The following is a 12,689-nucleotide window of genomic DNA, read 5'->3' on the forward strand; positions in this document are numbered from 1 at the left end:
TTTAGCTCAGCAACAGAAGATTTTTTACTATTTCCCCATTGTTTGCTTGGCCTGAGCTATAAGTGAAGACAGGAAAAAAACTGCTCTAACTATCATTACAGATAGAGTTTGCAAAATTAAACCAAAAAGTTAAAGCTTAACATGCAAACACAGGGTAACTGTTTAAATTCTATCTGTTGGGGAAAAACAAAACTCTCAAAAGACAGTGAAGGCAAGACTCAAATTAGAAAGATAATGGAGTTTGATGAAAAAGGAGCACACACACTGGAAGTCAAAAATCAAACAGCAAATATGTGCAAAATGAAAGCTTGCTATAAATTTTATAGAGTGCTGGGGAAAAAAAAGAACTAAAACAGAGCTGTATCTACCTGTGAATGTTTATATGCATATGTGTATGTTTGCTTGTATAAGCAAATTACATGCTCATAATTTTCCAGGCCACCTTACATGTTCAACTCCACCTGTATCCACTTGGGATTCTGAATGTTTTACATTTTCTTAATCACTGAAGGCTCACACATTCCTTCGGCCTTTGATATCAAAATCACTTTCTTGTTATTTTACACATTTTTCCAGTGTCTAACAAAGAAACTCAGGATTCCACAGCCAGAACCTGGAAGCCAGGGTAAAAAAGGAGTGAGGTGTTACCTCTGACACCTCCACAATAGGGGTAGGATCTTCTTCAGGTTCAGGTTCAGGTCCTCCAAGAGTATCAAGAAGAGCATCCATTGCATCATCTTTCATTTCCTGTATTTTAAGAAAAAGTGCAAACCACTTTGTAATTTCTTTAAACTGGCATGGGTTTTTACCTCAAGTATTTTTATACTGTATACAGACAAAACAGCCAGCATCAGATTGGTCATTTTGGTTTGGCTTTATCTGATTTACTTAACACCAAATAATGTGACAGAATTAGCACAGCTTTAGTTAGATATGAGGCTTTTCTTAAGGAGAGAATGAAAAAAAAAAAAAGGAACTCAACCCCCCCCCCCCAGAAACCACAGTGCCACAATGTTATCTAACACAACTCTTATGTTCTTTGACTTGGCAAACTGCAAAAGTGTAAGGTCACACTTGCTCTATTCAGAGGGAAAAAACAGAAAGTTCATAAACCGTGAGAAAGTTACATCATATCCAAGTTTTAAACACAGATCACAGAGCTAAGAAAGTTCTCCTACAAATGTTTCTACTCTACTTCCTCTAGAGAGAAGAACCACAGTTATTCCTCAGAATCCAGAAGGAAAATCATCTAATACCACTAAAGGTCTTTAAGGCACAATGGAATCTGGGCAATGGCATTTCTTGTAATTCCTATATTTTCTATAATAAAGAGGATTTACAATTGAAAATGTGAATGATGAGCATCTTTATGAGAACAAAAACACATGACAATAGCACATGCCTGTAAATTTTAATTATAAGGTAACCAGTGAAAGAAGGATTATGCGTACCTCTTTTGATTTTGTTTTCTTCTCCTTAGGAGGAGCTGAGGTCTTAACTGAACTTGCTGCTTGTGCTTGCACAATTTCTCCTTCTTTATTTGGTTTCTGCGAGCGAGATGAAATTACAGGCAAATTTGCAAATATAAAAAAGAAGCAGGAAATTTTACCTACTTTAAAATGAAATATTATGATAACAGTGTCAGTTTTCCCACACAATAAATGCATGCAGTGGCAAGGAAAGTGTCAGTACCTCTGTCAGACTTGTCTTCTTCTCCTGAGCAGAATCAGCACTGCAGGTGAAGTCAGATGACAGGGCCTCTGCAAGCTCATCATCCGTCATTGGCTTCTGAGCAAGGAATTGCAAACCAAGTTATGAGCATGAGAAACTTCAAATATCATCATGGGTCCAGCTCAGTTTACAGCCTGAGTGTGTCCCACAATTACTCACACAGCGACCTCACTGGCACAAGTTCCTGACACAACAGAAAATAAAGGTGCTTGCCCCAACTGTTTGATTCATGTCTCAGATAAGCTTTTACTTTCATTAAGTCAAACTTCCCAACCAGCAAAATTATGCTGGCTGACAGAAATCTCTGGCTGAGTGTAGAAATACAAGTAGTCTTTGCTGAAGGCATTACAGAGAGACTGCTGCTTGCACAGTATTTCTCCCCTTTGTTATTTGTGTGCCAAATATTTCTGTAAATATTTATTTGAGTCATCTCAGCTTCAGCGTTGTGAAAATTCCTACAGATTTATTAAAAACATCCATGCCAAGCTCTATTTATTTTTGTCAGTAGCTAGGTTATTTGGCACCCTATATCCACCTCCCATTGCCTGGGACTTTTGGGGAAGAAGCAACATTTACATTTTCCTAGGAATTCAATGATAGCTAAATTATTTTCACCTGGATTACTTTCACCTTCCAGTATATTAAAAAAAAAAGTCTTACTTCATCTTGCTCATTCGGTTTCGGTGGGACCACGTCTTTGCCATATCCTTTGCTCTAAAGTGAGAATTAATTTTGTACTAAGTGGGAAGCAGAAATATCCAATATTACAGAAACACATGAGGAATGTATTAATTTTTAACTCACCTTCAACAGTTTAACATACTCTGGAGGGAGACTACCTTCCCGTTTGCCCAATTCTTCCAAATATTTTGAATATATATCTTCCTGCGAAAATAATTCCCACATTTAAGTTTGTGTACTGCTCTTTATCAGAAATAAATTTCTGATAGAAGCACCTGCAGTGATACCACCAAAATGAAAATGCAAATATTGACTGGGACACTCTATAGTGTCTTTCAGTACCTACTGTCATGCACATGCCTCCTCACCTGCTTCAACAGAGCTCATCATCCAGCAGAACATTCCCAGATTCCTAATTTAAGCTATTTCAGAGTCTCAGACCATAGGAAGTATTGCTGAACCTAGATTGCTTTTTAAATATTTATGTATTCCAAAATTTTTGTCATGTTTTACTGAGCCACTAAGCTTGTAATCTAATCCTTCTTATATGATTCTCCCATTCAGACTCAGGAAGTTATGCATTCTTCAACAAATTCCCAAAACTCTGTCATTTCTATATTAACAAAACCAACATTAACATGGAACTGCACACTCAGTTTAAACTCTTCACAGATCACAGGTACAAGTCCTGGATTAACACAGTAATGAGCAACTACAGATGTAATTTAGGGATGAATCTTCTAAGAAATAAGACTGTGAAGTGTAAAATACCGTAATTTCCGGGCCAGTGTAAACAGGAGTAGTAGGCACATCTTCCTCAGGTCCACCAAGGGTATCTATTAGGCTATCAAGTGCTGACTCATCCATACCAGGCTAAAAAAAATTAGCAAACCATTACAGAGGTTACAAAGGTGCACACGGTGGGAAAGAAAAACCTGAAGCATTTGGTGAATCTGTAGAATACTCCTAGAAACAAACCTAAAAGCTTTCTTTCAGCAGGATGTGTACTTGCCAAATTTTTCAGTGAGAATGGTTCTAAACTCAATTCTCCAGTGTCATTAACAAGGTATTTTATTTATTTATTGTATTTATATTTTTATTTGTGTATCAGTGGATACACATATACATTCAAATATAACTGAAGATAGGGAGTAACTGATTTTAAGCTTGTATCATTTTAAACTACCTTCTAAAGAAGTCCTATTTAACAAAACACAAATGACACACCAGTTGTTTTGCACCTCTTCCTGCAGATGGCTCTCCACCATCATACATAAACTGAGGATGTATCAGTACTTCAGCAGTTACCCATTCATTTTTTTCCCAAAATTGAAGTATTTCAGAGAGAGAAGCACCCTCTGAGACATTATTACAGGGGAACCCTTAGTCTGGGTAAACACAGCCCCCTTTGTCTGGGGCTGTGTTTACCAACCTCAGTACTTGATTTGTCAGCAGCAGGAACCACACTTGCACCAGCTGTGCCTGCCCCAGCAGCTGCACCAGTCACTGTGGACATCTCTTCGGACTTTTGCTGGAGAAGAAAAAGAGAAAAATTAAGAGATAGCTTATAACAGTGTTAAAAGAGAGACAAAACAGAATAAGACATCCAATGCTGAGGCTGTGCACAGTGTTTCTGACTCAGGAACTGGCTGGTTCTAATGCACAGCACCTAGATGCTTGGGCAGAGTGAGCTACCACCATCAAAGCTCTGCTTCCAGTGAGATTCTGCAGTGGGAAAGAAAGCTTTCTATTTTAAGCACTCTACCTCCCTCTTTTATTCTGCCAGTGAAAGAAATCTTCAGGGCAGGAAAGACTTTGAGGCCCCTTCCAAGTCTCTCTGGAAAACTGTCATTTACTTCATGTAGCTCTCAATGCACCATTAAACCCCAGCAGCAAAAGGTGCTCAAGCAGGTGGGGTGAAAATGCTGCAGGCAGGAGGTGGAGGGGCAACACCACCACATAAAATGCAGATTTCTGCATTACTGACACTGCCATTTACTGCCAAAAATAAGGGTGTTGGAGCAGAGCTGCAGGAGCCCTTTGTGCTACCCCATGTCAGCAGACATGTGCACACCAGCAGACCAAAACAGCCACATCCTGATGCCACCACATGCTTTTCCTTCACATTTTCTCTTCATTTACCCTATGGAAATTTCCCTTCCCCAGCTTTCATCACTTTAATTTTTTTCAGAGCCTTGCATTCAGGGCTGACCTGCTACATTTGGAGAGAACACTGCAGTGAGAGAGCAAGGGAAGAACCTGACAAAGAACCAAGGACAGCTGTGAAGCTACAAGGAACTTTAAAAATACCCAAAAAACTGAGAGAAAAACAGAAGAGCCCCAAACACACAGAATCAGGCCTAAAACTGTGATGTTTTTACTGTTATTTCCTTGGCCAAAAGCTTAACTACACTGTGATTTTTGGGGGCCCAAAGTCTCACTTGACAATACTCAGCTAAACAATCCATAGTGATGTGGATTCCTAACACTCCCTCAATAAAATAATAAAAAGTAGCTTAGATAATAAAATCTGGTTGTGCTTGTACAATACCTTTGCTGTCTCTGCAGAGGTTGCTGCTGGAGGCTGGCCAGCCTGAGTTGTAATTACTTTTCCTGTGTTATTTGGTTTAGAAGCTGTTGACACAGTAGGTGTGGTTTGGCTTTTTCCCTGTGTAGAGATAAACTATTATCACTAGATACGGAGAACTGGCTTTTTGGTTTTTTCAAATGATTTTTTTTTTAATGAAAGACAGAAGTAAGGTACCAGAAGAAACCCTTTTTAAAAGTAATGTAAAATGCCAGAAGAAACCCTCATTAAAAAATTCAGAGAGAGATAGAGATACAGAGAGAGAGAGGGAGGGAGGTAGAAATTATACAACTTACTTCATTGGGTTCCTTTTGCTTCTCTTCAGACAGCTGCTTATTTGGAGAGTCTGTTGGCTGTCATAAAATAAAGCATTGAGATAATTTACCATTTCCACCACTCAGTGCTAGAGAACATGATCCCTGCTAGTCCAAACAAGCACAAGACAGATCTAAAGATGGTTAAGAGGACACTTCTTGGGCTGTTCTGAAGTTTATGCACTCGTCACACACCAGTTTTATGTGACACAGAAACAGCCAAGAGTTCAGCCTCGTTTTTCAAAGTTAGTAAAAGAGCAAAGTGCAGCAGCTCTGCAAAGGTGAAAGGTAGGTATTTACCTTGTCTGACTGGGTGGTTTTTTCAGTTCCTGCTTGGGTTGTCGGTGCGGACTGAAATATAAACAACATTTATGCAGAGATTAATATGCATGGTTATTTGCAGAGGAACAGATTATGTAAAGGAGAAGATCAGACAGGTTCACACTTGTCAGCACACATGCTGTCTAACTACTACACACTACTCTTGCAGTTCACAACATCCTAACAGAGGCTGCCAGTGATTTAAGAGCACTCGAATGTGTGCAAACATCCACACACAAACACACTCATTCCTCAGACAGGGAAAGATGTTAAAATATAATAACCAGTTTGATACCAAACCCAAATTGCCAATAGCAATTTCTGAAATGGCCTCAAATATTATTTGGATTATATGGATTAAATGGATTATTTTTCACTAATTTATCAATAAAATAATTATAATTGCGAAGTAAGTAGTTATAAAAATACATGTAGACTTGATGGAAAAGACATTAATTACTTAGATTCAACAGCACATACACAAGGTGGGATATGTTCAGTTAATATCCTTATACTACACAGCAGAAATTTTGTATCTTTTCTTTCCTCTGTAACCTCCTAATTTTACAGCAGTGCTGGACAACCTGGCTAGGATAATATTACATGACTGCACTTCCAGGGTTTACACCTGAAAACCTTCTGCAGCCATGCCACAAAACCAATTCCTGTGATTCATCCAGTCAAAGTACAGCAAGCAATAAATTACAACAGTAAGAAGTGAAAAAGAAAAATTACAGAATTGTTATGTCTGTTGAGAAGAGAGAAACCCAGCCTCCTCACCATACTTTTCTCCCTATTTTTTTCTTGCTGCTTCAGCTGCACTGTGAGCAAGACAGAAAGAGCCTTTCATCTGCCAAACATTCATGACCACTTAGAATCACTCAGTTTCCGTTTTCTGGCTGACCACACAGAGAAATTCGCTAAGTTTGTTTACATTTTGTTACGCAAGTGTTCACACCCCCACACTGAAGTGCAGACACTTGGCTGGGAAACTCTGAGCACACATTAAATGCAGATGCCTGTGCACAATCCTGGCAAAGGTCCTGAAGCTTTGAGGGACACACCTCCACACAGAAAAGGGGAAATACTGATGGAGAGGGAGAAGCAGCAATTCTCAAAGTGAGAAAGAGATATTAAAAGTAAATATTTCATTAAGGTCACAGATTCCCACCTTCTCCTCAAATTCCCTGCTTTATATTTTGTCTCGATGCTTAAAACCCGATTAAAGCACAGCAACTCTCACGTTCAGTCATGCTTTATGTGCTCCCATTTGTGTGTCCTTATTAATGACAACTGCTAACTCAAAGACACACATCCATGTTTGTACCTGTACACGAAATAATCCTGTAATGAAAGGATAATCCAAAATTTTCCTAGTTTACAAGATAAATTAAGGTTGGGTGTGTTTCTGTAACATCTATAGCAAAGAGTCAATCAGACATGAAGCGTCCTTCAGCAGCAAGATGCAAAAAATGTAACAGAAGTGCAAAGATGAGGTATAAAAAACACAGAGTTTGACTCTTCTTGCTCTGGGACTACTGCTTGCTCAGGATTCTAAGCACCCTGCTTTCAGAGTACAAATTCAAGTTTTTCTTATCTGCCTTTCAGAAGAAAACGAAACACACCTTATTTTTGCAGGACCATAAAACACATGTACTTGCACTTCTGCCCACGCCCAACAACACCTGTACAGAACATTGAATACAAAATCTCAACTTGCCAAACCGGTTATGAACAACTGTAAGTCTTCTTTTTTATACTGTAAATATCATTTTACTGAATACTTTACACACGTTCTGTGTGAGGTATGCATCATTAACTATCCTTTTGTAATAAATTAAAATATGCAGAACTGACCATGCTATAAATTTATGTTTGGTGATGCTGAAGAATAAACAGACCCATATGGGCAAGGATTTGATTCAAGACTTGCACACAAAAACTGAGGCCACAATAAAACACATTATTATAAACACCTGCTCACACACAGAGGCATATCAATTTAGATATACTTTTAGCAATTACAAAGTTCAAGTATAACTTTAAAAAAAATCAGACTAAAAAACAGGTAATCAAACCAACAATTTTAGTATGAGACTATCCATTCAGAGGAATTGTTCAGCCATCCTTTAAACAGAGTCAGCTGCGAGCAGCCACAGACTGAAGCCATGGCATCAGCTGATGGTATGCACTGAATTTCTGAGGAGAAAAAGATGTTCCACTTCCCCTTCAACTGCCTGCTTCCACCTGCACTGTGCCAGGATCCAACAGGATGCATTTCAAACCAACTGAAATGGTCTGGAAATAAAAAACAACAATTTTTTCACTGGTTCACAGTGCAGTCGCACAAATGTGTGCAGCTGAAGGGGACGTGTTTGTGGCAGTGGCAGCACCCTGTTTGCTCCAACCCTGCCAAATCCACAGGGTGCTGGCTCTGCTCCCTGGTCCTCCAAAATGTCCACCTAACCCCAGGCTTTGCCCACAGAACGAGAAATTCCACATTCCTTCCTCTGCCACAGTGAACTCAGGGCTTGCTCAGAGAGGGCACAACTCTGAGGGTTCATTGGATACACACACACAGAGAACTGAAGGTTAAGGAGGGGTCCAGAGCGTGTGTAAGAGCAGTGACACACTAGGGAGACTTCAGGAAGGACAAATGAGATGTGGTTATAGCAGGCAATTGGGAAAGATCTGTTAATTTGCAAGAAATTTAGGACTTGAAAACTGAAGTGACTCAGCAACCTTATTTCTTTTGAAAGAAGTCTACTGTCAAAAATGCAAATGACTTGTTTAATCCAGCAGGAGAAAAACATTAATAATGCAACAGACATTAAGAGAAAACATTAATTATGTTGCACATGCAAATGCAGGCCACTGTTTCAAAGGGATTTGTGTTTACCAGCCTTACAGTGCTGAAGCATGCCTCTGCTACTCTATTTTTGGCTCATTTACCACATTCTTCTGAGAGTTGTTTTAAATTTCAAGTAGGGAAAGACCATAGCTGTCTGGGTTAGACCATATGGAGAACCACAGCAGTAATGAACATGACACAAATGAGTTTGCCCACAAACACAACAGGGAGGAGAAACCAGATGCTGGCAGATGCCTCCATTTGTGAGTAATGATGATGGTGCACAAATGGAAAATTTGTCTAATTGCCATTCAGCTCTTAGATGTACGTGTGCATGGAGGAAAAGGGTTTTAAAAGGCTGAGTGAAATGTAATGGCAAACGCAGAGATGGGGATGCAGGCCAGAATGAACAAGAGGAAAAGGTTATCACAAAGAAACTTCTCATTTGACAAATGGAAAAAAAAATATCTCTCTGAAGGTAACCAGACCTCAGCTCTGACTGTGCCAACATGCTGTAGGTGCCCAAAAGGTGCCTGGCAGGGCCTCCAGCAAGGCCATTTACCTGCAGAGCTGGCTCTGGCTGCACCAGAGCACCCACAGGGACCCTTCCCACCCTCACCCCTCCATGCACCCCCTTTCTGGCATTTACACAAGGTTCAGGCAGCCCCAGCCTTTTCCACCACACAAGTCCCTGCTGGCCTGCTCTGGCATCCAGCTTCTGTCGGTTCTGCTGTTATGGCCGTGGAAAATGGAAGAGGTGGTGGGGAGAAGCATTAATCATTTGTTTGAACAGCACAGGTAACTCCTGTTAGGCAACGTGAGGACGATGACTCTCTCCTGACGAGCAAAGGACAGGACCGATGACACAGCGCCGGCACTGAGGAAGCCCCAGCCATAAAACAAGACAGAACAAGCGTGAAGGGCAAAGGCAGGGGAGCTGTCAGACAGAGAAGCACAGGAGATTAACGAGAAGATGCAATTGTATGTACAGAGAAAGGTGAGGCTCATCCTGGCTTGGCTGAGTACGTGAAAAATCATCAGCAGGTGAATGACCCTGCAGTTACACTGGGGGGAGCTATACACATGGCACAAAACTGGCAGAGCTACAATTTAACGTTGCAATTCATTTTCTTTTTATTGCTGTTGTAAAATCCTCTGGTTGCTTTGAAGAGCACTTTTCCTAGATTTTTTTTTTTTTTTTTGGCAGAGGAAATTAAGCTACGATAAGAAATATGGGTGAAGTTACTCAGTATCAAAGTGTTAAAAATTAAATTCCATATGAAGCCATTCCATGGCATAAATTTATGCTTGGTGATGCTGAAGAATAAATAGACTCATATGTTAAAAATTAAATTCCATGGCTTCATACATGTGCCATGCAAGCACGATTTCCTCCTGAAATTCTTACCCTAGTTTCAGATGGCTTCATAATTTGTGGTGTTTTTGGTGCATCCGCAGAAGGAGACTGCTTCTAAGAGAAAAAAAACACCAAAATTTACTTTTGTAATTAATACTTGTATCAAGTGAGCATAAGGAGTCTGAATTCACTTGTTATCCAGATGAAAATTAAAAATAAATTATTTCTGAAAATTAGAGTTATTCTTTGAGATCTTTTGCCTGGACTGTACTTCTACAATACATACATGTAGAACTTTGCTGATGCCCACAGACCTTCTTTAAACTTATTTTTTCTCCTCTGACATGCACTGACAGCAAATTTTCCATCAAGCACCAAGGCAAACTCAAATCCTGCTCTCACATTGAAGCACATATACTTACTTTGCGAGATTCACCCACACTTCTTTTAAATTTTTTTAAACAAAAATTGTGCCTTAGGATTTACTGGTTTGTTACAGAAAACATTTAATACATTTAAAGTATCAAACTCAGATATGTCAAGACAAAAAGGAGTAGTCAATATATGAGCAGCACACGTCCTCCTCAGAATTCCTATAAATCATCTGACCTTTTTGGAACCCCACAAAGGATATGGTCTGTTCTCCTGGCTTCAGGGATGTCAGTCCAAAACCACCACGGTGTGCTGCTGTGACTGTATCAAACTTCAAAGCCCAGAACATTCCAGCTGTCTCATCAATACTTTATAAAGAAGTAACACAACTCCTCTATTCCGGCTCCATGCTCCTCTGCTTAAAGGTGTATTTTGTATTTTTGCATGCGCTCAAAGCTGTATTCTATGATTCTGTGATTTGCCATCTCTGTCACATTTAAATTAGAGCACAATTTATCAATTTTTTTTTTTACTTTTTCTCTTTTCTATCCATTTTTTTACATTGTCTCTGTTTACCATGCTACCTGAAGTATGAAAACACACACACAGAGTTTGAATGAACAGAAGCCATATTACTACTCCAGACCCCAGGGTGGCTTCTTACTTCCACACGGAAAAAAATTTAATTCCCCCAACTTTTTGCAGCACAAGGATTTCTCAGCAATAAGAGAAAAGCTGTACAGAATTTAAAATGCACACTATGATGACAACAGCATGGTCTCCCCACCAGCTTAGCTGGTGTCTCACACACCTCAATGAGAGGTTTGATTGTTCCAAAGATTTATTATGGAGAATCTGCAGATGTCACACTGCAGAAAAGTAAACAAATTATTGCTGCTTCCATATGCCTACAGACTGACTACTTGATAGATGGGAGCTTTTGCATGGGTGGAAATACACATAGGAATGTGAAGAGCCTCCTAAATTACAGCAGAAAAATAAAGTTTTTAATAACCTTTTAACCTATTTCCACTACCACCATCAGGTACTTTTTCTTCATTTGCTCTTTAACAGTCTTCCTCTCCTTTCCTTTCCTCAGCAAGAAATTAATCTGAATTCCTTCTGCATGACTAACAAGCAGGTATCTGTTCTACACCTTATTAGTCACCATAGTCCCTGTCTGTTTAATAATGAAAACATTTATCTGAGCCCCCCTCCCTTCCAGCCCTCAGAAAACTCCTACCAAGACACTGCCTTAAAATGCACTGAAAAATTCTTTTTCCCATGTCCCATCACAGCAGCACCACCACAACCTGCAGGGATGAGTGAAAACCTCCCAAAATCCCAGCTGCTTCTTCCTGCCCTGTCCAGCTGGAGGGCAGTGACCAGCAGAAGCAGAGAGGTGAAGAAGGGAGGAAGAGGAGCAGCCTGGAAATAGAAAACAGCTCAATGCACAGCTGCTGACCGGGTCTGTGGAGGACACCGAGCCACCCTCCCTGGGGACAATCAGGGGAACAAAGCCCTGAGGAGCCAGAGGAAAGCAGGACAGGGGGGAAGAGAGAACAGGACAGGGGGGAAGAGCACAGGGACCACCACAGAGCACCTTGCTTCACTTCCCCCACTTCCCCCTCAAATCACACAATAGAGACCCACAATTTCCCACTCTCTCCCCAAAAAGAGCACTCCAAGGAAGAAGCAGGATCCTTGTTCTGCCAGCCCTTCACCCAGCAGGGTCAGCAGCCAGACTGATAACACCAAGAGCTCCAAGCTCTCTGTCTGGTGTGGCTACCACTGTGCCACCTCGTCACCACCAGCCTGGCTCTGGGATCAACCTCTTACCCCACGCTGTTCTGGTGCTCCCGTCCCCAGGACCCTGCTCTGCCACCAGCTGTGCCCAGATGTTTCTGCCACAGCTGCCCAGAGGGACTGCAGGAGGCGTGAAGCAACACCGGGACGTGTGTCAGGCGTGGAGGTAAATAGTGAAGTGCTGCCTGGCAACCTGGCAACAAAACCCTCCTGAGGCAGGAGGAGGTTTTTGTTGTGTGGCTGCGGCACACCCTGCTCTCACCCCGGCATGCTCAGCCCCTCACAGCAAGGCTGAGGCGTCAAACAGTGAGGGTTTAACCAGACCAGGAGGCAGAGAGTGTCAGGAGATGCTGCAAAGGGAGAGCAGGGTGTCCTCTGAGCTGTCAGAGGAGGGGAGAACCAGCACAATCAGTGCTGCTTCCTCTCTTCCTGCAGCTGCACTCCCCGTGGGTCATGCCTGAAACCAGGCATGGGTTCTGGAGTCTCGGGTTGCTGTTGATATTTGCTGCCCCAGGATGTGCAGGATGTCTCTGCTTTGGCCCGCGCAGCTGAAGAACAAGTCTGGACTCTTCACTTTTCGATCTTGAGGTTGTTCATTAATTCTTACCTATAAAATTTTCTTTCTGTCCAGCTGAGATCTGCTCAGCAGGGCAGCCACAGGCACTCTGA

General features: G+C 41.2%; 1 protein-coding gene across 3 annotated transcripts in view; it reads right to left on the reverse strand.

Moving 5' to 3' along the window:
* Positions 1–12,689, reverse strand: part of CAST (calpastatin) — a 52,612-nt gene that overhangs the window by 13,717 nt on the left and 26,206 nt on the right. For all 3 annotated transcript variants that reach the window (XM_058043533.1, XM_058043534.1, XM_058043536.1), the window contains 11 exons: positions 9,894–9,956; positions 5,614–5,664; positions 5,296–5,352; positions 4,964–5,080; positions 3,845–3,943; positions 3,184–3,285; positions 2,536–2,616; positions 2,392–2,445; positions 1,693–1,788; positions 1,452–1,547; positions 649–747 (listed from right to left, as the gene is read on the reverse strand). In XM_058043533.1, coding sequence (XP_057899516.1) covers positions 649–747; positions 1,452–1,547; positions 1,693–1,788; positions 2,392–2,445; positions 2,536–2,616; positions 3,184–3,285; positions 3,845–3,943; positions 4,964–5,080; positions 5,296–5,352; positions 5,614–5,664; positions 9,894–9,956 — 915 coding nt within the window. The remainder of the gene's footprint in view (positions 1–648; positions 748–1,451; positions 1,548–1,692; positions 1,789–2,391; positions 2,446–2,535; positions 2,617–3,183; positions 3,286–3,844; positions 3,944–4,963; positions 5,081–5,295; positions 5,353–5,613; positions 5,665–9,893; positions 9,957–12,689) is intronic.

Source organism: Melospiza georgiana, chromosome Z, assembly GCF_028018845.1.
Source record: "Melospiza georgiana isolate bMelGeo1 chromosome Z, bMelGeo1.pri, whole genome shotgun sequence".
Taxonomy (NCBI): domain Eukaryota; kingdom Metazoa; phylum Chordata; class Aves; order Passeriformes; family Passerellidae; genus Melospiza; species Melospiza georgiana.